Source organism: Pseudorasbora parva, chromosome 9 (genome assembly GCF_024679245.1).
Source record: "Pseudorasbora parva isolate DD20220531a chromosome 9, ASM2467924v1, whole genome shotgun sequence".
Lineage (NCBI taxonomy): Eukaryota > Metazoa > Chordata > Actinopteri > Cypriniformes > Gobionidae > Pseudorasbora > Pseudorasbora parva.
This window is the reverse complement of record NC_090180.1, coordinates 39,526,733-39,554,471: the sequence shown is the minus strand read 5'-3', so window position 1 is coordinate 39,554,471 and position 27,739 is coordinate 39,526,733. Positions and strand designations below refer to the sequence as shown.

Sequence of the window (27,739 nt, the reverse complement as noted above, 5' to 3'; positions counted from 1 at the left end):
AGTCATGTGCAAAGTATGATGGGGAAATCTTGTCCTAGATTTCTATAATGCGGTTTTTCAACAACTAAAATCATTTATTATAAATTGATTAAAAAGAATTGTGTTTGATTTACTTAATTTACTTAAGTAAATTGAACAGTCATGTTAATTTCGGCCTATACTTCAACATGTTCTTTCTAAAAGAAAATATTGAGTTGAGCTAAAACGCAACTGTTTCAAGTCAGTTTAACACAATACAATTTTTTTTTTTACCTATACAATGGTGTTAAATTAAAATAAACTGAACAGTTTAGATTTTTTTGTAAAACATTAAAGAAAAACATTCACATATTAAAAAGGATGAATTAAGAAACAGAAAATGGTATATGTATACAATCAAAATTGAAAGAAACAACCATGGAAACAACCAGTATGAGGCAGTCCTGTGGAATGCCACGTAGAATTAAGGCAGTTCTTAATTCATCATAAATAAGGCAGTTCTTAGTTCGTATAGTGTTCCTAATAATCCTTTATGTGAGCTTATATATAGTCATAAATATCATCTCTTTTCTGTTCGTTTTAATTCCACTTAACGTATTAACGTCTAAAATTCCATACCAATTTAAAATAATTCATCATACAATAATAAAAAAATATTCACCCTGCATTTAAAAAATACACAAGATTCAGGCCGGTGTTATATGTATCTGACGCTGATATTTAACTTGCATTTTAAAGGATTAATCTGGGTCATCAGACTTCCCAGCCTGTCGGGGGCGCTCCCGATTTTACAACAACCCTTTCCCCCCTAAATGTCCCTCTAAACTCTTTCCCCCGTACCTCTAATGTAATAAACGCTTAATACATATGCATAATAACGTTCCTCATTAGAAAGAAATTGATAGCTGCCCATAAAAAGGTGGGGTGCCAGGGGAGAGGTGTTCGGTTCTCACAGCGTAAAAAGGTTATGTCGTAAAGCAGAACGTCGTAAACCAGGTGCGGAGAGGGGCCTGGCATGGGGAGGAGGGGGTAATGGAGGGGGGGGGGGGGAGAGGGGGCTCAATCCGCGAGGCAGTGTTTAGACACAGCGCAAAAATCATGGCGGATGGCCCCAGGTGCCAGCGCAGAAAACAGACACAGCCACAGCGCAAGAACGGTGAGTCCCACGGGCTGAAATCAGATCGGAAGTACTAGAACGAAAGGCAAAACAGTTGTTTAAAATTTGTTTTGACATCTTTAGACTAGTTTAATGACGACTTATGAAGTTGTGGAGTATGGGAGTGGACTGGCACCGTTATACCTGAGTCTGCCCGGACCGTTATACGGAAGGACGCACGTCTCGTGCACTAGCTGCGCGTGCATTAAACTGCAGTAAACATTATTAAGTATCTTAACGTTTGTCCTGATCAGAAACTTGGGGTGTAGAGTGAACCTTTAGTGCTGTAATCAATCAAAACGAGTATCTGCAGCTTATAAAGCAGAAACTTTATATTGCATTTAAATGACTGATCCCTAGAGGGCTTCTTGACAGTTGTCGGTACGGTAACACTATCCAAATTCACTCACAAATCTAAAATACTTAAAGGGACAATTCATCCCAAAATCATTTAACACGTCGTTTCAAACCTGTATTTTTAGGACCCGTTCAGCAGAATGACAGCTTCTATAACCAGTCACTTTTATTGTTGAAATATGTAATAAAAGTAAATGGTGAAAAGGTATGTCAGTCCCTAACATTTATCCTAACATCTCTCTCTCTCTCTCTCTCTCTCTCTCTCTCTCTCTCTCTCTCTCTCTCTCTCTCTCTCTCTCTCTCTCTCTCTCTCTTTGCTACACGAATGATGAGAGAATTCATTTTGGGTGAACTGTCTCTTTAAGAGCGTTCAGTCCTGAATCGTTTGAGCCATCTTTAGCTGAATGTTATTTCTAGAGTTTAAAAGAAAAAATATACATTTTTAATTAACAGCAAATAATAATCAGGCATCTTATTTAAAGGTTATTTCCCTCTCTCATTAAATATGGCTTTTGCCATTACATCAAAAGCAAAAACAATGTATCTAACATCACACTTATTATATTGAAGTACATTTTAAAAGTAGGCTATTGCTTCCATCCACTCCATTCTTATTTAAACATCGACGTCCAATATTGCACTGAATGGATGTTGACTTCTGGTTCGACATCACTTTCTCTTTAAATGACCTTACCGGTAATCCGGTAATATAGCCCGCCGTGCAGTCATGAGCACCGTGCTACCTTTTCCTGTGCGTGCGTGTGACAACGAGCGCGGATCCGCTCGCGACGTAACACGCTCAGGAGCCGTCAACGTGTTTACCTGAACGGTGAGAAGACAGCGGAGCGAGCCAATGTCCTCGTTTACCGTTCAGCACTCTCCTCGCGTGTCCAGAGCCGTGATTGCACAGACGCTGGAAGGGAATCGGTGTATGAAACGCGATCTGCCCGACAGAAGCGCGAGAGAAGCGCCCAGCACACTCCACGGCAAATGGCAACTTGTGCAGGTAGAGAGAAGATGGTGTTTGATTGCAGACGTGCATATGTCGACCGCATCGTTCAGACTGATGAACGAGCGATTCTTTTATTTAGCTTTCATCTACTATAGAGTGATGTTTTGCTGTATGCTCTTTTCTAGAACACAGATTGTTTTGTTTATATTTTTATTTCCGCGCAGGAGTTTAGTTTCAGCGACTGTAGAGTGATTAGGAAACAAGGGTTTAGTGCATAAGGTGGTTGTTAGAAGTGCTGTCCGTCGTATTGCCGGTCAGAAGTCAAACAGGTCGTTTTTTCCGTGAGGTATTTATGTAATGGCGGTGTGGAGGACCGTTATTTGCTGCAGTGAGGGCGGGGCGGCTTGCTCTTGTATGTCGGAGACGAGCCAGGTAGGCTAGGTGACGAAACACCTACATAGGTGCTTTCATTGGCATTTTTAAGTGATTGTATTATTTTAACATAATATATAAACGCGGTTTACGCTGTATAATGACACTAACCATTTGCTGCACACGTTTCTGTGTACGGAAACAAAGGTAACGTTAACGTTACTCAGGTCCAGAGAGGCGCTGCTTCACTGTGTTCGTCGTTATAGGTCGAATTTATCTCATCAAACGTGTTGTGATCTCTTTCGGTTGTTCTGTGCGATATGACATATGATTAAATCTTAAAATAATACACAGCGAATATGTTTTTTGGTTTTTTTTGGCGCGGTTGGATGTATTGTGTTTGACGAACGGGTGGTGTGACGTAAGCACTAGGAGGAGCGCGCGCAGCGGTGCTGCTGCTGTGACTTTTATTTTCATTCTTCAGCCCGCTGGTTCTCGCGCAGCCCTTGACATGTTCACGAGGCCTTACTTAAGGGCGTTACTGCACGGAAATGAGGTCACGTTAGTGTTCATCATTGGTCCATGTTTCTGGAGAAACGTCTCTAGCAGCTGTCTCGTATGTTTGCTTTTGTGTGGAATATCAGTCCTGCAGAATGTGCCAGTTAGTAGGGAGCACATGCGATTAAGTGTGCATTTTACATATTCCACTTAACGGTACATCTTAAAGGATATACAGAAAGTCAAAAAATGACAGCCAGATAGTAAGTTGCTTTGAGATTTTTTTAGTAACCCACGGTACACATCACAAGAAATCATGACAATCATGCTTTGAAAGAGAGTGCTTTTTTCCCTTGCTTACTCCTCCTGACCCTTTCAGTCGACCCTTGACCTCACAAGTCACACGTGTTATCATTTAGCTTTTCTTTCTGGGTTCTTGTTTTTAAAGTTCACCACCCGTTTCATAATTTTAAGGGCTATATATGTAGCATAGCTTTAAATGTTCTTGTTTATTAGGTTTTTCTAAAATAAACTGTACTAATATTAATATAAAATCAGGTTTTCTCTTCCCCCTCCAGATAGATAGTTTAGAAAGTTACCTTTCAAATGGCTTATGTCAAATGATATAACAATGAAGTATATTGTAATGCGTGTGTCAGTGTGTGTTGTAAAGGTATGGTATGCATGACAAAAAGAACACCTGTAGGACTGAGCTCTTCTCACACTTCCCTGTTGATGGAAAAGGGATATGAGGGCATTAAAGAGCTTTTCACATTTCACTCTGTGTTTGTGGGGGGGTTTGTGACTGCTGGGCATCTCTTTTTGCATGCTAATCTCTCCCAGTGGTTTGCCGCCTCTTTGTACGGCAGGGGGAAAGTTTCTCAGGGTGAAGGGGAGTCTTTTCTCTTTCATTTTTAGGGTGGGGGAGGGTTAGGACTGGGAGGGACTTGTATTTGTGTGATCGAAAGAAGCAGAATTATGTTGTTGAATAAGTTTACATAAATGTAAATGTAAGTTTACATGTGGTTCATACAGTGTGTGTACATTAGGGATCTTATTAACCTAAAGACCTGGAAGAACAAACCTCAGGTGAACACTGCTCCCAAATTATTCGAGATTATTTCCCAACACACACACACACACCTAATTTTCTCTCTCCCTCATAATATATATATGAGATATATATATATATATATATTGAGATATATATGTGTGTGTGTTTACACATGTTTGTGCACTGTTTATATTATGTATATTTGAATACACACACATACATGTATACATTATATATATATATATACACATAATAATTATACACAGTACACACACGATATGCAAACACAAACTTCTATTTTGGATGCAATTAATCTTTGAGAGCACACAAAAATACATTTATGCAGTTGAGGTCATAAGTTTGCATGAATCCGCAAGATTTTTATCAAAATATTAACTGAAATTTTAGAAATCATTCTATTATCTTTTGGTGTGTAACTTCCTTTATAACTTTTTATTTTGTGACAGATTATGTGCAAATGCATATCATACATAGTTTCTGATGGCCAGTACTACTTATTTTTTATATTTGAATTAAGTAAGTTTATTTACGAGACAAAAGAGGGTATGCAAACTTAAGCGCTCAACTATATATAAACATACTAAGTATTTTGATGTTTGTATGTTTATATATAGTTGAGTGCATATGTTAGCATACCCTCTTTTGTCTTGTGTGTGTTCAGTAATAAACAGACTATTCAAAAGCATTATTGTTGTATTATTGTAGTGTTATTACAGTTATTTTAAAACAGCTGTGCTGCTTAATTTTTATGGAAATTGACTTTTTCAGAAACTAACTGCATTTATTTGGAATAGACATCTTTTGTAACATTAAATGGCTTCACTGATACTTTTGAGCAGTTTATTGGGTATTTGAAAATTCTTCATAATCTTTATATCTTTATTGTGCGTATAGTGTACACACACACACACACACACACACACGTTTATTGCTAACCTTAGATTTTCTTTGAAGTATTTTTATCAGTCTTTAAATTCATTCTTTTAACCACTGCTGCTAAAGCCACATATACACACAAACAGACCATGAAACACACACTTTCATGTGCTTATACAGTTAATGCTAGGGGTGTCCATGGTTAACCGATTAACCGATTAACCGTTAAAAATTGCGTAACCGAGTGAAACATTTTGCTCGGTTAAGTGGCGTTGTGCTTTGAATTTAGTTGTAATATATTTTTGCACCCCTAGAGACCGCCAGAGCGCTCCCAGACATTTGTAATATATCCACAAGAAGAAGTCATGACCAGCTTTCTAAGCGGGCAAAGAAAGTGTGGGAGCACTTTAAAAATGAGAGTGACGGGGCAAAATGCAAGTATTGCGATGCAGTGCTTACTGCATTTTTCAGGCTATAAGGCACTCCGGAGTATGAGTCGCATCAGTAAAAAAATGCGTCATGAAGAGGAAAATAACATACGTCGCACTGGACTATAAGTCGCATTAGGGCAGAAGCAGAGCGTGAGTTTGAAGTGAGCGAAAGTTTGAAGTGAGAAACTTGTGAATGACTAGAGAAATGCAGGGGTTACTTTAACTGTAGTGAAGAAAACAAAAAAGCTAATCGCGGACTGAACGCAAGATGGCCAGAGCTGAAGGGACGAGTCCACAGATGCTTGAACTCTCTTCCGGGAGAGGCTCAGCCGCTCGAGTCAAACGCTGTGTGAATCGTTCTCGGCTGCATATTTTACTACATGCCCTAATCATGCAGGCACCCTCACGGCCACTCGCATTGCTCGTGAACTGGAGCGCATCTCATCCTAATTTAACGAAACTCAGCTTACGCCTCACAGACATGAAATATATCTTAAGAAAGCTTGAAATGTCTTTTAACAATTTAAAACTAAAAGAAATAGGCTACTCTCTGATTGTGTAATCCATGATGTGCATTTCTCTCTATAGGCGCGTTCACTACGGAGATGGCGGTCGTCAAATTAATAAGCTAAAAATAACCCTGACGCACACTATGGTTAACCGAGTATTAACCGCTAAGGGCCTCGGTTAACGGTTAATGAAAAATTTGAAAACGTGCAGCCCTAGTTAATGCCATTGGTTAATTTGTTTTTAGATGCTTATCCTTTAGAATCCTGAACGGTACCCTTGTGTGAAGTCAAAGCGTAAAAGCGTTTTTGTGTGTGTGTGCATATGGTGGCAGGTGCACTCTATAACAAGCCAAATCACCACATCCCAGGAAATGTGACACGAAATGGAGATTGCCATGGCGACCTGATTGTGTTGATTATGAGGTCACACTGGAAACAGTTTACCTGCCAACACTGTCTGTCGCTCAGGTGGTGCACTATAAACACACCCATGAAGGCACAAGTGTGACTGTCCTTTAATGTGCACCCAAAAATGAAAACGTAATTTACTCACCCTCATGTTGTTTCAAACCTGTATGAATTAATTCTGTGGAAAAACAAAAGCAGATATTCTGAAGAATGTTCATGCTGCTTGTTTCCATATGATTAACATGTGCCACATTGAAAGTCTACAGATACAATAGACCTTAGTCAGCTTAGAGGCCATATTGGATTGTATGCAGATGAAACAAGGCTGTGAGAGATGGACTTGCAGTCTTTACTAGGACACAGACTGTATGAAGGTTCTGGATCCTGTCAACTCTTTCAAAACTGTTTTCCCCCTGGCAAGATGCTTAGTCATCAGCAGTATGTTGTTAAACAACAACAGATTCACCTATTACTTCATCTTGTTTAGTTTTTTATGACATTATCCACCATGTGACAATCACATGCTCCTCTCACTGTGGCTGGAACAAAATAATTTTGGCAATTTCAAATATATTTATTTTTTACCAAGGGCAAAAGCATCTCTGATTACTACACACCTGCTCTAGCGTCTGTGATTCCGGCTGTTCAAATGATTGAACTGAATCAGCTTTGAGAACAGAGAAGGTTTAAGAATTGAATTTTCCATCTGTATGACTGTATTTCCATTTCTGGCATGCACAGGTATGTGAAATGACCCCCTATAGGTCATTTCAGAGAACAGAAACCTTAAACGGGAACTGTTTTTGTTTGCACAATCAGAACACTTTTACATCACTTCCTGTTGACATCCTCAAATTCTACCAGTAAAAGAAACTATAAGCTCCATAGAAACAGCACGTTTAAATCTGTGTGTACTCAAAAACACAGATTTGACATGCACATCTGGAAATATTCTTCATATCCCAACATGTGTGCACAAGCATGCATGTGCGCGCGCGCGCACACACACGTCAGAGATGAGTTTTCCAGTACCTCATATACTTGTGCACAATTTGAAAACTAGAACTCTCGGATTTAGAGAAAGGATCCACATGTCAAAATCAGTGCGTTTGCGCTAACATACTATTAAAAACTCCTTTAGACACTGCCTTGTCTTTCTTTTCTCCATGATATGTCTCTTATGATATCACAGCAGGTAGAAAGCTTTTCTGGGCTGCAGGAAACTGATCTAAAATTAGACGATTCTCACTTCCTGTCTTTAGGGCACAAATTCTACCTTTATTGTATGTGCACATATTTGTGCTTTAGGGATCGGTGTGCGCATGTTTGACTGTGAATTTTCCCAAGAACTGTAAATAGGTTTACAGTAATTAAAATGAAATAAATCACAGTTATTGATTACCGAGACATCACTTCACCAAGTGCCCTGTTTGCAAACATATATGTTTTAAAAGCATCAAACATGGCCAATAGTTCAAAGAGTATACACATCACTGTTCATTTGCCTTTGAGAACATCTGTGATCCTAACTGAATAGGCCATTCTTTCTCTCTCTCTGTCTCTCTCTCCCTCTCATGTAGTGAGGAGTTTTAGCAGTGTGCCGGAGGCGACCTCAGATTCAGACGATGAAGACAAACTGCACATTGTAGAGGAGGACAGTATTGCTGATGATCCTGACCAAAAGTCCTCAGTATTCCAGCTCAAAGCAGCACAGCAGCTCTCTGACACATGCACGCAGGACGGTAAGCAAACAAAAAACTAGAAACCTAATGCATTTCTTTTGGTAAGTTCAATAAAGCTTTGAAATGAAACATCAAGTTTTCAGAAACAGATGCAGTTGTAGCCTAAACATTTCAAGTGTATATATATATATATATATATATATATATATATATATATATATATATATATATATATATATGTATGTATATGTATGTATGTATGTATGTATGTATGTATGTACATACACATACACATACACATACACATACACATACACATACACATACACATACACATACACATATACATATACATATACATATACATATACATATACATATACATATACATATACATATACATACACATACACATACACATACACATACACATACACATACACATATATATATATATATATATATATATATACATATATATATATATATATATATATATATATATATATACATACATACATTTCAAGTGTATATATGCCAAAATCATTAGTATTAAAACAATAAAAGACCTGAAATATTTCAGTTGGTGTGCAATGAATTTAAAATATATGAAAGTTTAATTTTTATCATTACATTATGGAAAATAATGAACTTTATCACAATATGCTTATTTTTTGAGAAGGACCTGTATATATATCAGGGATGGAAATTAGCACCCGCCACCAGCCAAATGCGGGTGATTTTGCGTTGTGGCGGGTAAACTCGCTTCACCTACCGGCCACCGTGGCGGGTAAATAAAAATAGCATACTGTTTCCCCTCTTTATAAACTGTGTTCAGTGAATGCGAGTGCGGCCGTATGTCCGAATATGACCAGTCGTTTTTGCCGTCATTACCCAGATGTAGTGCCAGAAGACGCGAATAATAACCATAATAACTCGCGCGCACTGAGAGAAGATCCGTCACTGTCATCCGGAAGCGCGCACCCGTCTCACAGCGCGCAAATATTGAGTTCTCTTTCAAGTCTTGTGCTTAAACGGACAAATTCTCTGATCCCGGGTCTGATTCCGGATCATAGATGTATGGCTGTATCTGATTAAAAGCCATATTTTTATTTTGAATAAAGTTTTTTTCCGCTGTTAGGGATGACGCTCGACTCAACACACAGCGCGCTGCTGCACACGTCATTATTTAGCTCCGCTCACACGATACGCCCCCACCCGCTCGGCTTTTTTCGGAAAGACTCGGAACAGCGCATCTTTCTTATATAATTATTAAAAAAAAAAAAAACTTTTCGGAGATATGCAGGATGCAATGCTACTCTATAGGTACTCAAGATTGACATGACACTGACTGAAACTGAGTGTTTCACCCCCCCTTTAAACTGTTTGATGTTGCAATGTGCTAAATAAATATTTGCATGATTTGTAATTTATTTATTATTTGAAACTTTAATATTAATTAATGCAATTGCAATGCCTTGATTTTTAGTAAAGTTACTCAGTCATAGCATTAGCCATAAATGCAATGGATAATTGGCATAATTTCTTTTAGTGCTTCGGTTTCAGCCAATAATTTTTATTTCGGTGCATCCCTACTGACAATGTTCTGCTCGGTATGTCATCAACACGCTTCAGGAGATGCCAAAACTAGTAGTTTCATTGTTGGTACTAAAAACCTAAAACTGGAAGCCATAAAAGACCACGAATCATCCAAATGCCACATCCAGGTAAAAAAAAAAAAAAGAGAGAGAGAACATAGAGCCCTACTCATTTAATGAAATGTATATCAGTTCATGGTTTGTGTTTGTATAAGAGTGAAAAAATGTCAGTATTTCATTGAGATTTGAGATTAAATAAACAGCTTAAGTATTGTAGAGCTTGTAGTATTAATTTTCATGTGCAGTTACACATTGTCGGTTAAAAACAAGAAAGTGGCTGGTAAAAATATTGAGTGGCTGGTAGATTTTGAAATCCACCAGCCACAGTGGCCGGTGGACAAAAAAGTTAATTTCCATCCCTGATATATATATATATATATATATATATATATATATATATATATATATATATATATATATATATATATATATATATATATATATATTACTACATCTTACTAAGCATAGCCTTAGGGCTGTGACATACTTAAGCTAAACGTCCGTCATCGTCATTGTCGGGCTATCTTTTTCTGTTTCTCTCATATCTAAAAAATTTAACTAAATATTTAAATACATTTTCAACTAAATTACTGATCTTCCCGCATTGTTACTATATGATAATTGAAATGAAATGAAAAAAAATGGGGTTTGGCTTTAGGTTGTCTATGCTGGCAAATGACCATGGTATAAGCGGATAATCAATGACTAGCTGTGCATTAAGCGATTTTAATGCACTTGGCGGAGGTCCTTTGCCTCCATACATTAAAGGTGCCCTAGAATGAAAAATTGAATTAACCTTGCCATAGTGAAATAATAAGAGTTCAGTACATGTACATCACATACTGTGAGTCTCAAACACCATTGCCTCCTCCTTCATATGTAAATCTTGTGAATCAAAAACACCACGGAAAAATAAGTGCTTCTCAGCATTATGCCAACTGTGACGCAATCATTGGGGATCATTTATATGCACGCCCCCAACATTTGCATCGGTCCAAACATGTGCATTGTCAGGCGGAACTGACGGTAACTGGGACTGCAGGTAAATAAACGACACATGAGGATAGCAAAAACGGCTCTCATGACACACGTCATGTTCAGGCTGGGCAGGGGACGTGAGGACTTTTCATATGTCAACAGTCATGGTTGAGGTTTATTATAATCGGATACCACAACAAATTATTTTTCAAAACCGATCGCTTGTTCGGCCCATTTCAAGCAAGCTTCGCTCAGCGTCTAAAGGGGCAACTGTATTCCTGCAAGCAGTAAGTAGTGATTTATCCACTTATTGACTAGCTGTTTAAACAATTTCTGATTAAATTGAAAGTTTCTTAGAGAGGCCGCATTGTCTAGATGACGCAAGATGCTAGTACAGTAACAATAGGAAACACCAAGTACCATACAAAACTAAATAGTGTGTCTAATGACAAAGGTTAATATTATTTTGTATTAAATACAACCGTAGATACGTTGCTTACAGATCGTTCACTCAATCCTTCTACCAAACGTCACCTTTTCCACCATATAAGTTAAAACGACAGTCATTTGACAAGGCTATTCATTTTGTAAAAATATAAGTTATATATTTATAATTTTGAGAACTGAAGTAGGCCTATGATTGTATTTTATATTAGGCTACATCACAGTCACTGCGTAGCCTACATTGTGACTAACGTTATATACATATGCAATATCGTTGATGAAAAAAGACAAGTCTAAAATGTAGACTGAACGACACTAAGCAGAACATCTCAAATGGAGATTGCTGAAATGCAGATTACTAATTTATTGGTGTTTTCAGATCATCTGCACGAGAGAGAGAGAGAGAGAGAGAGAGAGAGAGAGAGAGAGAGAGAGAGAGAGAGAGAAAGAGCGTGCATATGGTTGCCAGATTGGACATGTTTAGGTAAAACACCGGATAGTACGTGTTCTTTTCAAAGAAAAGCTCTGTTTGGGGGATTTAAATTACTGAAATCTGGCACCGCACGCACTTTCTCGTGCACAGATGATCTGAAAACACCAATAAACAAATAGGCTGCATTTTATTAATCTCTATTTGAGATGTTCTGCTTAAAGTGTCATTCAGACGGTCTGTGTTCTGTCAGGACGGTCAGGACTCACGAGCCGCTTCGCTGAACAACTGAACTGCTGTGAGCGGCTGAAATAAGCCAATCAGAGCAGAGCTCAACATTAATATTCATGACTCTTCCAAATGAGGCAAAAACAGAGCATTACATCCTAGGGACAATTTATAGGGTTGTAAATGGACTTGTAAAACTGTATCTGGACAATTTTTGCCCTTAAATAAGCCACATACCCTCTATCAGAGAATAGTTTAACAAATTGTTTCAACTCATTCTAGGGCACCTTTAAACTATTTTTTATGGATACCAGCATTAAATAATTCCTGAAACAATTGAAAATGATTTCCTTTCTGCAAAAATGGTTCATTTTCAAGATTTAGTCCCTTGAACTGTTTCGAATCTCTTACTTTATTTTAATAGAAGTCTTTTTTTTTCTTTCAACAGATGGCAGCCTGGGGCCAGATTCTTTAATACAAGAAATAAGGGTCAAAGGTCAGTTTAGTGTGTTTTTTGAGCCGACTTTAAAACACATTGTTTTGATTTGTCACACGTATCCTTGAAACGAGGCGCGTATTGCGTGAGATTATTCGGAACAACAGTCGTTTAGTGTATGTACAATTACAAGTCAGAAAGAGTATTCCAGCCCTTAGATGGGACAGCAATAGCTGACATATCTGTGAAAGTGTGTTAGGCTAAGATGGATGGATCAGGTGTGTGTGAGCTCATTTCGCCCTCTCAGGTCATTATTAATTCGTAAAGCGTCACCTGGTCCTTAAGGGCCTCCCTAGCACATAGGCGTGGGCCTTACTGGCCCACTTCCCGGTCAAATATTAATACATTGTAGTATTATAAAACTGCTGTGTTACCGTCAAACATACAAATTCAGTCATTCGGTTTCGTTTAAACAAATGTGTGTGTAAAGGCATAGTTCACCCAAACATTTTTCAAACCTGTATGAAAATATTTGTTCTGTTGAACACAAAAGATAATTATTTTAATGAATGTTTGTAACCAGACAGTTGAAGGTAGCCATTTTCTTTTATGGTATTTTTTTACTACTATGGCTTGATGGCTACCATTAACTCTCTGGTTACCAACATTCTTCAAAATCTTATTTTGTGTTCAGCAGATGAAATAAATTCCTACAGGTTTGGAACAACTTGAGGGCAATTTAAAATGACAGAATTTCCATTTTTGCGTTTATCCCTTTAAGGCCATAGTCAGGTTGTTTTTTTCCCAGTGTCCCATGGGTCCTTAAAAGTCTTCAAGTCAGTTGTATCAAATTTAAGGCTTTAAAAAATGTCTTAAATATCTGAAATGGTATAAGAAAATTATCATAATTATCATTTCATGAGGACCACATTTTAGAAACAGAACAATATGGCTTAATGTGAATATTAAAGCGCTGCATGTTTCGAAGTAAAAACTAGGAGGCTGTTGTGCATTCTACAGGCTTGCGGTTTCAGTGAATACCGCACATTTATGCCAATCTACTGTTTATGATCTACTTTTAATGAACTATGACAGTGTTCACCTTATAGTGATTATATCTTGCCTTCAAAATTATTGTGTTTACCAGGGTAACCTATATTTCTGCTGTACCCCTATAAGTGCCAGCTACTGTCAGAGAATGAAATTTCATTTTCATTCAGCCGATTAATCGAAAAGATGCTAAATTGCATTATAAAAATCGAAACAATTAGGATAATAATAATAATAAGCACAGCCTTAAAATGTCTTAAAATGATTTAAATGTGATTTATAAACCCTTCAAATACCTTTTTTTTGTGAATCACAATATTTGTATGTTGTATGCAAATATACTTGATGCTAAAGCAGAAGCTGAGAAGAGTATTTGTGTGTATGTTTTAGTTGATCTAATCTGCCTGTGTGTGTTTGAAAGAGGAGTGTGTCACTGATGAGGAAGATGTTGCTGATAATGAAGTGGCCGGTGAGGAAAAGCAGACGGAAACTGAACCAGTTTACTCAGACACACAGGAGGAGCATCAGAGAACACCAGAGAGAGGGGTGCACGATGAGAACGGTACCAATCCAGTTTTCCTCTTTCCTTCCATTGCTATCAGCTCTTTCTCTGCAGTTGAATGCATACATTGATTACGACTCTCTCTTTTAGGTACTCCTGATGCATTCTCCCAACTGCACACCTGTCCTCACTGTTCCCGCGGTTACAAGCGTCATACGTCGCTGAAGGAGCACATCAAACTACGGCATGAAAAGGGCAAAGACAACTACTGCTGTTCCCTCTGTAGCTACACCTTCACCTACCGCACGCAGCTTGTCCGTCACATGACCGCACACAGACACATCCGAGAGCAGGTACAAGCAGCACTCACACCTTCATGGTGTTCACACCTCTCTGGAGGAAATGACACAGAGCTTTTTGTTCACAGTCACATGTTGACTCAAACTACTTTGAAGAAACAAACTTTTTCCTGTCTCTTTTCTCAGCGGACTATTTCTCAGTCGGGCGGAAACAGAAAGTTTAAGTGTACAGAATGCTCCAAGGCCTTCAAATACAAGCATCACCTAAAGGAGCACCTGCGCATCCACAGCGGTCAGTTGCCACAGCACAACTTAAGTGCAGAAATGATTCTGATATAACTCTAGTAAATGTTTTTGTAAATCCAGGTTAAGCATGTCCACTTTTAAGTCAACTCTAGGATAAGAGTTCATTTTTGGCACCAGTTTTAACCCTAGGTTATGAAACCGTTCCAGAAAAGGGTTACCTTTTTAGTAAATTTATAGTTATATTGTTATAGAGAATTGACTACTAATTATAAATTAAATGATAAGTGCCTCATTTAATATTTATAATCTTTGTACAGTCGCTGACATTTTCACATGGTTTAGTTTCAACGTCTGAGGGAAACATCTAAAAATGCTCAACAGTGACAGGAGATATATTTACAAGATAAAGTATAAAATAAATAAATAAAGTTACATTGTGAGAGTTGCAATTGTGTAATTTTTTGTTTTGTTTTTATCTGAGGGCTTCCATAATAACCTTAATAACAAATATGCAAATTAAAACAGTTCATTTATTTGATCAAAAATACAGTAAAATATATTGTGAAATATTATTAGGATATAAAATAACTGTTTTCTATTTTAAAGGGATAGTGCACCCAAAAATTAGGCCATGATTTACTTACCCTCAAGCCATCCTAGGTGTATATGACCTGAAAAATATCCTGGCTCTTCCTAGCTTTATATTGCCAGTGAATGGCTGTTTTCTGTTTAGAAGTCCATAAAAGTGCATTTATCCATCATAAAAGTGCTCCACACGGCTCCGGGGCTTAATAAATGCCTTCTGAAGCGAATCCATGCTTTCATGTAAGACAAATATCCATATTTAAAACTTAACAAACTGTAAACTCTAACTTCTGCAAACTGTCGTACGCATGTTTGCGAGAGTCTGGCGTTCATGCATATAACGTAGATGAAAATATATATGCTGTGTCTCGCAAGAACCTGGTTTTGTTTTTCTCTATTCTCTGTGCTTCTGCATTTGTCACCAGAACTTACGCAACACCTGTGTCCTATGTGTCCAGTCTCTTGTGAACATGCGTACGACAGGTTGAAGAAGTAAGAGTTTACAGTTTGTAAAGTTTTAAATATGTTTTTTTTTTACACAGACACATGGCATCGCTTCAGAAGGACTTTATTAACCCCCTGGAGCTGTGTGGAGCAGTTGTATAATAAATACATGCACTTTTATGGATTTATGGACGGAACAGCATTACTTTATGGACAAAAACATCCATTCACCGCCATTATTAAGCTTGGAAAAGCCAGGACATTTTTTAATATAATAAATATAAATTATAATATGCTGATTTGGTCCTTAAGGAAATATACTTTTTTATCATCATCAATGTTGAAGACAAATATGCTGCTTAGGATACATCCTTTTCACGGTTCTTTGACGAACATAAAGTTCAAACTTACTTTTAAACAGACTACATATTTCTTTCTAAACCATTTTTTCCTCTCTGTTTATACAGGTGAGAAGCCATATGAATGCTCTAATTGTCGGAAGCGTTTCTCTCACTCGGGGTCCTACAGCTCTCACATCAGCAGTAAGAAGTGTGCGAGCGTGACCAAACCGGTCAACGGCCTGCCTCGCGCACCTGGAGTGAAAACGACTCTTACCATTTCTCGCCCCACACAAATCCTTCTGAGGGAGAAGGTGGAAATTATCAACAAACCTCTGCAAGAGCAGCTCCCCCTGAAACAGATCAAACAGGAGCCTGTTGAACACCAACCCAAATCTGCGCCAGCAACACCTACAATATCTGGCGCAAATACCAACGGGGCCGTGGCTCCGCAAGGCGTTGTCCAAACCTTGGTCCTGCCCACTGTCGGGCTGGTCCAGCCCATCAGCATCAACCTTAGTGACTTACAGAACGCGCTGAATGCTGCGATGGATGGCAGGCAGGTGTTGACTAGCGGTAATGCAAACGGAACAACCACTAAAATCATAGGCCAAGTGCCGGCGCAGACGCAGGGGCAAGCGGTCGTGTTGCAGCAACAGCAAGCACAGCCCCATGTGATCTCTGCCATCTCTCTTCCGGTTGTGGGACAAGACGGAAATACCAAAATTATCATCAACTACAACCCTCAGCTAGACCCACAACTCAAGGGAGTAAAAGTGAGCACGACGCAACCCACCGTGACGCAAACCGGTATGGCGCAAGCAAAACCTAATGTCGCACAGCCAAACGTGGTCACGCTTAATTCGGTACAGTCCAACTCGACTGAAACCCAAACATCAGGTACAACTAAACCAACACAGGTAAACATCATTAAACCGCTCCAAAGCAAACCGCCATCTATCATCAAGATAACCCCTGCGCAGGCCGCCAGGTTGGTCCAAGCTCGGGCAGCACAACCTAAACTCACCCAGCAAACTTTACTACTAGTGAGGAGGGCCGATGGGTCACAGAGCCTCGTGGTTCGACAAATACCTGTCGCCAATCCCAACACGCAGGGCACAGAGATTAAATCAACCCCAGACAAGACTACAAACACACCACCAGCTGACAGAAAGGAGACAAATGAAAATACCAGTTCGCTGGAGAACAAACGTGAACAACAAAATCTGACTGCACCACCACAAATCAAAATCAAAACCGAACCAGACTCTCCGTCCAATATCGAGACCGATACGCAGAGTGAAGGAGAGAAAGAAGAGATGAAGATAGATGGAAATAAAGAGGAAGGGAAAAAAACAACAGCAACAACTGATGCAGTATCGCACTCTGGAACGGTTCACAGTGGCGTCGCCTGTGGAGATAACTTCCATAACTATGCATCATGTCTGCTTTGTGACAGCTCCCCGAATAAACGGAAGCTCACAGAGTCTCCAGACAGTGAGGCCAAAGCGTCGCCTACAACAATCTCTCTCACCTCTCTACTGGATAAGGATAAGAGCGGAGCAGCAGAACGCCTCCTTCCTCTTCTGAAGGCCTACAGTCAGAATCCAGAGCCCACTGACGAGCAGCTGTCACAGGTTGCCAAGACAGTCAAGTTACCTCTAGAGGCGGTCAGCAAATGGTACCTAAGGATGCGCTCTAAAAGGATATTGCTCCAGGCTGCAAGCATCCCGAAAAACAAACAAGAGGTAAGTACAAAATATTTTAATTCACTTTAAAATAGAGCGGTCACAATTAGAGCTGTTAATAATTGTGTACTTAAGTAAAAGTTTAACACTGATACACCCTAAAAAGTCATTTATTCCCATTTAATATAAGGGCATTTAACTATATGATTTTCGGGAATACTTTATTTTACAGTGTCCTTGCTACTTATGTTACATGTACTTACCAGTGTAATAACTTAAATTATGCATAATTGCATGCAACTTACCCTAAACCAAACCCTATAGAAAGTACATGTTGTTAATTAATATTACAATATTAAATATATAATTACACTGTAAAGACAACTCAAAATAAAGTGTAACCTAATTTTCTATAAAGCTCAGAAAAGTTATGACAGTATTTAAAATTCTAAAAATATTTACAAATATAGAATAAATATGTATTCAATTTTATATTCTAAGCAAAATAAATTCAGCAAAGACATTTAATTGATCAAATTTATTATTATTTGTTTAAAAGTAAAATTATACTGTTTAATTATTTATTATAATATTTATTTATTATCTAATTATTTAAAAAATGTACCACGTTTCCACAAAAATATTAGGCGACACAACTGTTTTCAACATTGACAATAAAAAATAAATGTTTCTTGAGCATCAAATCGCAGGGCTTCCAGACTGACATAGAGCAGTAGCTGTTTTGCATTATTAAGTACAGTTAATAATAATATAACTAATATTTTTGTTTATTGGCATTTTTTTACCAAGCACCAAGCTTGAATTTAGATGCAAAAAACTAAACTAATTTATAAAGAAAATGTAAATATTCAGCTCTTATTAAATGTAAAATTTTTCTTCTATAGTGTCACACGATCACAGACTTTTGTTTTGAAAGCTTCAGTGATTATAAAAGGAGTGCTCTTTACTTGTTTTGATTAATAATTGATGATGTAATTAAAAACTGATAATATTTAGAGCTTTGAAGTGTGTGGAACTTGAAAGCCCTTGAAAAGTACTTCAAATTCACTCCCAAAAGCTTGTACGAACCCTGAGATGAATAATGTGAAAAACATTTGGCTATTTCTTCCACAATACCATGGTTACGGTTAGCGTTACTACATTAACTCCATGGTGAATGTTGGTTATTTGTAGACTGGAAAGCCTATACTTTTATTTATGGCACTATGTCTCTCATGGTTTCCATGTCAGCACGGTTTGACCTGATACCTGTGGTTTAAAACAGATTTCTGCGCTGAATTTGAACGCTTCCCACTAGATCTTGCGGTGATGTTATTAATTCTTAGGCGAATTCAAGCGCTTTCTCGCTGGATCTCCCAGCGGTGTGTTGTAAAATTGTCGCATTATTGAGATAGACAGCTCAGCTCAAACGAGTAGCTTGGTTTAGTTTCACTTGGGAAACGTGGCGATCGCGGCAGTGAAAAAAGTCGCATGATGGAGGATCATGTAATACTGAACACTGCAGTTATGATTGCTGAAAATTCAGATTTGCCATCACTGAAATAAATAGCATTATAAACAAATTCAGAATATTACTGTTTTTACAGTATTAAAAGCAGACTTGGTGAGCATAAGATACTTTAAAACATTAAAATGAATGAGTAGGGCTGTTAAACGATTAATAGCAATTAATCGCATCCAAAATAAGTTTTTATTTACATATGTTTATTTACGTAATACGCGATTAATCATTTAACAGCCCTAAGTTGCTCATAAATATGTTAATAATGTCTTGCTTTTTTTGTCTGACCAAGAAAAATACGCCATCTGCTGTGTCTCAAGAAAAAGACTCAACTCAAGCCACCTGCACTCCCACTCAACCCCTTGATGACACCTCAGCAGACACCCAAAACGAAAGTGCCGCTTCACCCGCCTCCCCTCGAACCAGTCTCTCCACCGATGATCTTGTCATTGTAAAGACAGAAGACGTAGAGGAGGATCTGCAGTCTGAACCGCTGGACCTCTCACTCCCCAAATCCAGCTCCACTCAACCCAGCACCACTACTAAGCTGCCGGTCTCCACCCAAAAGGAACCGCTCAACCTCACCTGCCTCAAGAAGCAACCGTTGCCAGGAAACACCATCTATGTGACGCAGGGCAGCACGGGTCCAATAAACATCATGACAGCATCATTGCCAACGCTGGTTGCCATAGCAGAGCCAGGTGGTGTTCCGTGTATCGGCACTGCGATATCCGGTAACAAACGAACCATCCTCATTCCTCAGCTCACCTACACCTACACCACCAACTCCAGCATCAAGACACCTGACAGTGTCTCAACAGACACGAAGGGGACGGTTATACTCAACAACTGTCCGGTAAGCACAACAAATACACACAAACATTAAGGTCTGTACATACCTTTCTTTAAGACATAATTCCACATTCTTACACTGTGTTCTCTCACTCAGAAGGTACCAGACATCTCTTCTGACTGCGTGTCAGGGGTAGAGGACCAGAACGATGAAGATTCACCTCTAATGAAGAAGAGGAGGAGGACTATCGGTGGCCTGTACGCCTGTGATCTGTGTGATAAAATCTTTCAGAAGAGCAGCTCACTGCTGCGACACAAGTATGAACACACAGGTACGTGAAGCCACACATGAGTTACAGCATTTGGACACTTAAAAAGGTAATGTATTAGTAAAAAAAAAAAAAAAATACATGTGGCTCAATTGGTGGCACTAGCAACTCCAAGGTCTATTGATGCACTGATGTATGGGCCAATAATCGGTATCAAACATTTGTATATATAGGGCATGACATTAACTTTTTTTTTTAAAGACTCATGTATAGGGTTGGTACTAAAACCTGGTGGCAATATAGCACCGGTACCTATATAACCGTTATGTACCGGACCGCATTAGAACGCAGATTTTGGTTCCTCATTTCGGTGCCGCCCACTTAAGTTCAAATGTGCTTTCGCGCTTTGGCTGGCGCTGAGCCACAGACAGACTCGCTCAGCGCTCATCACATATCACTACGATTCAGTGTTTTCAACCACATTTTTCTATTAGGTTTCCGACATTTAAAGGAACACACTAGAAAAAACACACTGATGTCTATAGCTGCAATTACAATCCTTTCTGACTGTGGACTATTGGACTGTGTTTTATTCATATCAGATATACATTATACAAGTTACTATATAGTTTACTCTTATTTTCTCCGAGTTCACCGGTCACTTACTTTCATGTATTTCGTGAGATGTGGATGAATTTACGTGATTGACAGATTCGATTCTCTGAGGCGCAACTATGGTGGCCCCTATCGGGCATTATAGATAAATAAAACCGATACAGCTGAGCTGTAATAAAGCACTATTGTGGCTGCTGGGTCATGTGAGAAGCACGATGTGTCACCATGGAAACAATAAGGCGATGTGTTCTAAAATATTTAGCCAGAGAATATAGTCATATTTCTGCAAAATAATGCTGAATTGAAGCTGGTTTGTAGGATACCAAGAATACAAACTACTTTGCTGTTATTAGTGCTGTAACTGTTATTTAGTGTTAAATTAGGCCTATCGTAGTTGGGTCAGGTGGCTTAGGTTTTACTGTGAATTTAAGTAAATTGTGTTTTGTATCTTTTAATATATATTTAGGTATACTTTAAACTTTTAATAAATTGTTCAGTTAAAAAAATTAAATAAAAATATCAATAAAAAACAAAGCACAAAGCATCAGCAAAAGTAGCCTAATGTTAATAAAAGTAAAAATAGCAAGGAGACAATATTTTTAATTGTTTATTAATAAACAATTTTTGTGTTTGCAAAGATGAAATTGACGATGCTGACCATCTCCGCAGTTGTGAATGCCTTTCATTTGAATTACATAATCAAAGTATTCGTTTTTTTATTTGTATTTGAATTGGCTCGTTCAAACGTAGACATTTCAAGCTTTCTATAGGCCTATTTCTCATGTCGTTGAGGAAAGTAGCCTATATGCTTGGTTTCAGTTCATTTATGTGATACGCTGCAGTTCTTCTTGCAGTCGGATACGGAGCAACTTTCTGTTCCGCGCACTGTCAAGTGCTTCAGATTTGTCGTGTTGTTGGTCTTGGCAGCAATTATCTTGTCCCAAATATTGCATTGCCGCTGTTGGCATCGAGCCTGGTGAAATGTTGCCACACTTTTTATCTTTTCCATATCTTTTACATCTTGGGGCGCTTACCACCTATTTACACTGCACACATCTGTGGCGAATCATAGTTCCGACTAAGGTTTTGTTCAGTCCTCGTGCTGTAGCACGGCCGGTTTAAACCCAAGCATCGACTAGAGTGGCCGCGATCAGCTCCGGTGGCCGCGTTGGAGCCCCAATGCACCGCAGACGGGTTTACATACTACAGCCTTATGTGCGAGCCGTGTCTCTGGTTGTAAGCTAGTGTTTTTCTACCACAGCCAATCATGCTGCATGCTTATCGGCTCACTAACGACGACGAGACTTATTCCTTGAAGGTGCCCTATGCAACTTTTCGTCCACTGGAGGGCGCCTATTCTAAACGGCTCGCGAGTACCGGGACTTTTATTATGACGGGACGGGACACAGTCGCCGGGCGCCCGCACTTCCGCTTTTTCCGGTGTAGGTAAAAACAGCTATTTTTATCATATCAGATCCATTTAAGGGGCCAAGGGCTTCGGCCATCCGTCCACTTTCTTCCCTGAACTGAAATTAAGTAGTGGGCTGTACTTTCCACACGACTGACATCAGGTTCAAGTAAGCCAGGTTGGCTGGTGGTTATGTTGCCCGCATACCGCCTCCCATGGCCGAGACTGGTATTACAATACCTGTCGGGCCGGGGCTACTAATGCTACTGCTAGTTAAGGTTGATATCTGCAGCACTATAACTTGACATTTTTTTAATGACATCATCGCCCTTATTTCTTCTCATTCTTTTGAATTGAATTGAAATTTAGTATCAAATGACAAGACTTTTTACCTTTTAAAGTAGTATCGAGGCTATTTGGTCGATGCCTAAAAAGTATCAAACTCAATTCTCAGCCCTACTCTTTTGCTCACCAGCTACTGTGGCTAGTGGTTTTCCAAAGTTACTAGCCACTCAGCATTTTCTCTGGCCACAATGTTGACATCAATTCTACGGGGGAAAACGGCCATATATTTTTTATATTATCTCATATTTGCCAGCAGGTATATTATGCTGTTGTCACTTTAGGGACCCATTTACACTGCATGGTTCAAGTGACCAATAGGGCGTGTACGTAGAAAAAAATGAATTCCGATATCCTCAGATCGGATTCTGGCCCCACTCTGATAATAAATCCGACATGAATCGGATACGTGCATTTGCATCTGCCATGTAAGCGGCCAAATCGGATATTCCCCAGTAAATGCGAGTCGTACGTCATTGAAAAAGGGACGGAGGCAAATGACTTCAACTCAGACACGAACTGCGATCAAGGGCTCTCTTTTTCTCCGCCTTACAAGGGAAATGTTTTGCTGACTTTTAAACGTGTGGAAAAGTGTGGAAAGCAAAACATTGAATGATCATTTTGTCTGCGTCCATTGCATATCGCACCTTTTTACTTCCTTTTACGGTTAAGAACGTCTTGGGCTGTTTCGCACAGTGTACAGTACAGTGTAAATCCAAATATCGGATACGGGTTGCTTTAAAATATGATGTAAGCGGGTCGTCAAAAAAAAAAAAAGTCACCAAATCGGAATTGTGACCAAGACCTAAGACCTGACGCAACACATATACATTATACTGTTACAAATGCGTTTTCTTTCTCAGCTGTTTCAGTCAATTAAAACATAAATGAATGTGGCAATTTGGCAACCACTGTGCCTGTTAATTTGTACTTCCTTAATGGTAACCTCACCTTATTGCATCACCTTTCACAGGTAAGCGACCTCACGAGTGCGCCATCTGTAATAAGGCGTTTAAACACAAGCACCATCTGATCGAGCACACGCGGCTACACTCCGGAGAGAAGCCCTACCAGTGTGACAAGTGTGGGAAACGTTTCTCTCACTCGGGCTCTTATTCTCAGCACATGAACCACCGATACTCTTACTGCAAGAGAGACACTTACGAACTGCCAGAACAGATCAGCACCTCCACTCCTCCTTCTCACCTCGATTCAGACGAAAGAGAAAGCGACGCAGAGGACGACGAGGAGGAGGAGGAAGAGGATTTATCCGCTCTGGATATGAGCGATATCAGAGTGGTGCGAGTAGGAGAGGAATACGAGGATGATGAGGAGAGCGGGGGAGAGGAAGAGCAGGACAGAGGACATGATGAGCAAGAGACAGAGGAAGGAGGAATGGTTATGGAGGTGGAGATTGGAGATACTGACGCTCAAGAGGAGGAAGTCGGGGAAACCGTGGAAACGGAGGATGCTATGGAGACGGAGGAAAAGAGAGAGGTGTCAGGCAGTGCAGAGGACACAGTTCTCACTCATAATGAAGGAGAAACAGAGATGGCAGCCGAGGACTGAAGAACGAATGCTATTCTCTCACTCATGTGGGACTAATGAAAGAGGTTATGAGCTCTTCATCAAACTAATCATTGGTTGCTATGGAAACTGTTTCAGCTCTTTACTGTGTATAAAACCCAGGTGTGCCTGATTTACAAAACAATATTTCCTTGTTTTTAAAAAAAGTATTTGAGTAAAACAAGGCAAAAAAAAGAAGAAACAAAAACTTCAACTCAACTAGACTTCATAGGACTTCAAAGTTTCAGTTGTTTCACTTTGTTCCGTTACTGAACCGCCTCGGTATGTCAAATTATCAGTATTCATGTGTTTTTTTGTGTTTTTTTTCTCTGTACAGTCAGATTTCTATACCTTTATATTTGCCAATGAAGTTTACGAAAATCAGTATTTTAAAAGTTTTCAGAAACAAAACTAAATTCTGCACTGCAAGTTTAACTGGTTTACTAACGGGGGTGATTCTCACGAAAAGTGTTCAAGGCGGCTCATATTTCTCTCCAAAAAATTCCAAAGAAAAAAATGAGGAAATTATATTTGGCATAAAGAAAATTAAACCTACTGTTAGGATCATCACATTTAACACTCCCTTTTCAAATATCTATATTATTTGTAAAGAACAACCATAAGTATACATTTTAATTAATTTTAATAAACAAAAAGGAAAAACATTATGTTCAGACAGGATGATTTTTATTACTTAATACAGTAATTAGAACATGGGGAAAAAATTAACTATTTTCTTTATGCAAAATATAATTTTATTTTTGGTGTGAAATTACCTGGGCATTTCTTTGTGAGACTTACCAGATACTTAATGCCTCAAGTTTAAAATACCATTCAGTATTTCTGTCTCGTTAAACAGGCGATCTGTTGTTAGCATTGCCTCGTTTCCCATGTGATTGTTTGTCTGCCTTATGAAAGAAATTAGATTGCACTTCATTATTAGGAATTAATGATTCAATATCATATGAATCATTAATTATGGAAATATTCATAGGAATGCTTGTCGTGATTTAAAAATTGAATCACTTTGTTGATATGATTTAAACCGAACTACTCAACTGATCAATAATTCAAATTAGATTGTAATTCTATTGAGTAAAAAAAAAGTTTTATAATAAGCACTCCAAAAAGTTTGTTGGTAACCGTTTAGAAAAAAAAAAAAAAAAAAAAGTAAAGATACTTTTCCCAATCATGACACCATATGAAAACAAAAAAAGATCAGGAAAAAAGGGTTCGTCATTTCAACCTCATAGGCAGTTTCACCTGTTATTTCATTTATCCTTGTGTGGCTTTACGTTGTAACGTGTCAGTCTGTGTTCATAGGTGATGCTCTAAGGAACTGCACACCCACAGCCTTATGCAAGACCGCCAAGCTGTAAGTGCCATTCACAAATGTTAACATAGTGCTCCACAGTCACACTGGACAATCTAGACTTTAGTCAGCTGGCCAAGAATTTAAAGGTAAATAATGCATGTTAACCCAACCCGACGGATTTGAAAAATTTACAGATGTATTAAAGTTTGTGACACTGCCCTTTTACCTGTGATAATCAAAATGGCACACTCCTGAAGGTTTTCAGGGTTTTAGGATTGTATTAATAAGGAAACCCATATTCATCATCAACGTGTTCTCTCTGTTATTAAGATTTTAAAGATTCATGGATCTATAGACTAAAAATCTATTATCCTAAAGTCATATGACAGGTAAATACGGACCGTATATAATATGACTGTGACGTGCACAGTGAAAGCAGCACTTTGGAAGAGGCGCGTAGGATTAATATGTTTTAGATGATTGTGTCTGAGCAGACCTTACAGTATTATTAATTTCATTGTATTTCAAAATGTTTATTCTTTGTGTTTATGCATGTGTATATTGTGTAATGCCATCAGTATTATTGTCATTGACAAATGTTTCATTTGTAGAACCTTTTTATATACCTCTTATTTTTGTATTGCTTTATTTATTGCGTGTGTAATACACAATGTTGTAGTTTAACACAATGTATTTTAGAATGAATTTCAGTGCCACGAAGGAGGTTAATCCCTGATATACAGTATATAAATCCAAACTTAACAGTATTAGTTTTATAACTTGCAGTTATTTTTTAATACTACCACAGAAAGTCAATCAGGCAGAAATTTGCACCCATAGTTTTTTTTATTATTATTAAATCCCGATCCTTTTCCAACAGCTTCACGGTATTTAACATAAGTAAATGACCCTTAAACCTGTGATGAAGAGCATGGATTCATGTTGTTGTACTGGTGTTGAAATTGCCATTTTGGAACCAAAATTAACCTATTTCATCTACATTTGCTTTCATTTGTGCCAACATTTCATTATGTGTGTGTGTGTGTGTGTGTGTGTGCGTGTAAATGTCACATTTTCCACGAGGTTATGATGAACCTACTTGTAAGATTTTTCTTCCTTTGTTTTCTTTCATGATGCCCCATAAAATAAAATGAAGTGAAGCACCAGGTCATTTCTGAATTACTCATTTTCAAACTAATTTAGTGAAAACATTGTATAATTTAATGTTTTCAAAAAAAATTATCAAGGAAGATTTTTAGCATTTTATATCAAAGCATATAATAATTAAAACCTTAACCCCTTGCTCTTTTGATTTTTTTTAAATATTTGATCTTAGTAATCATCATAAATTAGGTATCAATCAAAAGCTTAGGAACTCAAAATACATCTTGTGATAACCGTTTTGAAATTGGACAATGCGTTACCATGGAATGGTACTTGAAATTCTTTTATTCATAGAACTTCAGTTTTATGACAGAAGTGAAATTTGGATAAAAATGTATAGATTTGTTACAGAAGACCGCATCAAATAAATTATATGTAATGTAGGTGATCGCCTAAATAAAATCTCTTAGGAACTTATATTTTTGTGATATCAACTTCAAATTTTGAACACAGCTCAGTTAGACATGGATTTCATTTTATAGTATCTTTGAGTTAAATTTATTAAGTAAAATATATATTTTATATAAAATAAAAAGTACAGTACATTTGATTTACAGTAAATTAAAACTTTTATTTTAAATGCTTTCACTTGAGCAATAATCTGCTGAGCGTCTTCTTTAAAACAATCTTTAAAGCCAAAGTCTATATTCCAAAGAATTCTTGAATTATAACAATTTGTTTGGATAGTGCATTTTTTACATCTATTTTAAACAGGGGTGACCGTAATGGATTAAAAAGCAGAAAAATGATAAAAACCTGTCAGAGCACTGTTAAGTGACAGAGCATCGTTTGCGAGGGTCTTTCCCAAAGAAAAAAAGTCTCCATTGGGCGGGAGAGAATACTTGGAGTAAAATAGCATTAGAGTACTAAAACATGAAATCAGAGATTAAATGAACAAACTGCATCTGATTCCATCTTTTTTCTCATATGGTCTGTTTGCACCTTTATCTATAAAAATATAATGTCAATGCATCAATAGCATTAAAGAAATGTTTCGGGTCCAATCATTTAGATTATACTATCAAAAAATAAACAGATATCAGAACCTGAACATTTCATCACTTTGAAATTATAAGGTTCACGGTGACATTTTGTAAAAATGTTGTTATTCACACATGCTTATTC

General features: G+C 38.1%; 1 protein-coding gene across 4 annotated transcripts; it reads left to right on the top strand.

Annotated features, from left to right (window-relative positions):
- Window positions 1-1,026: 1,026 nt before the first annotated feature.
- On the top strand, window positions 1,027-26,616 carry zeb1a (zinc finger E-box binding homeobox 1a). 4 transcript variants are annotated; one of them, XM_067452597.1, is made up of 10 exons: window positions 1,027-1,135; window positions 8,194-8,355; window positions 12,482-12,529; window positions 13,941-14,081; window positions 14,172-14,374; window positions 14,507-14,612; window positions 16,063-17,681; window positions 19,436-19,999; window positions 20,096-20,267; window positions 23,543-26,616. In XM_067452597.1, exons 1-10 carry the CDS (start codon window positions 1,078-1,080, stop codon window positions 24,136-24,138), a joined length of 3,669 nt encoding a protein of 1,222 aa, XP_067308698.1. In that variant the 5' UTR covers window positions 1,027-1,077; the 3' UTR covers window positions 24,139-26,616. The 4 variants fall into 4 exon arrangements, with proteins under 4 accessions (XP_067308698.1, XP_067308697.1, XP_067308700.1 ...); XM_067452596.1 differs by having other exon boundaries at window positions 20,093-20,267; XM_067452598.1 differs by lacking the exon at window positions 1,027-1,135 and adding an exon at window positions 2,192-2,498 and having other exon boundaries at window positions 20,093-20,267.
- The last annotated feature ends 1,123 nt before the right edge of the window (window positions 26,617-27,739 follow it).

What these genes read in the sequence shown, in the direction of transcription:
- zeb1a (XM_067452596.1), top strand. Translation starts at nt 1,078, where the DNA reads ATGGCGGATGGCCCCAGGTGCCAGCGCAGAAAACAGACACAGCCACAG. An exon ending in TGACACATGCACGCAGGACG is followed by an intron (nt 8,356 to 12,481) that starts GTAAGCAAACAA and finishes TTCTTTCAACAG; the next exon opens with ATGGCAGCCTGGGGCCAGAT. An exon ending in TCCCGAAAAACAAACAAGAG is followed by an intron (nt 17,682 to 19,435) that starts GTAAGTACAAAA and finishes TGTCTGACCAAG; the next exon opens with AAAAATACGCCATCTGCTGT.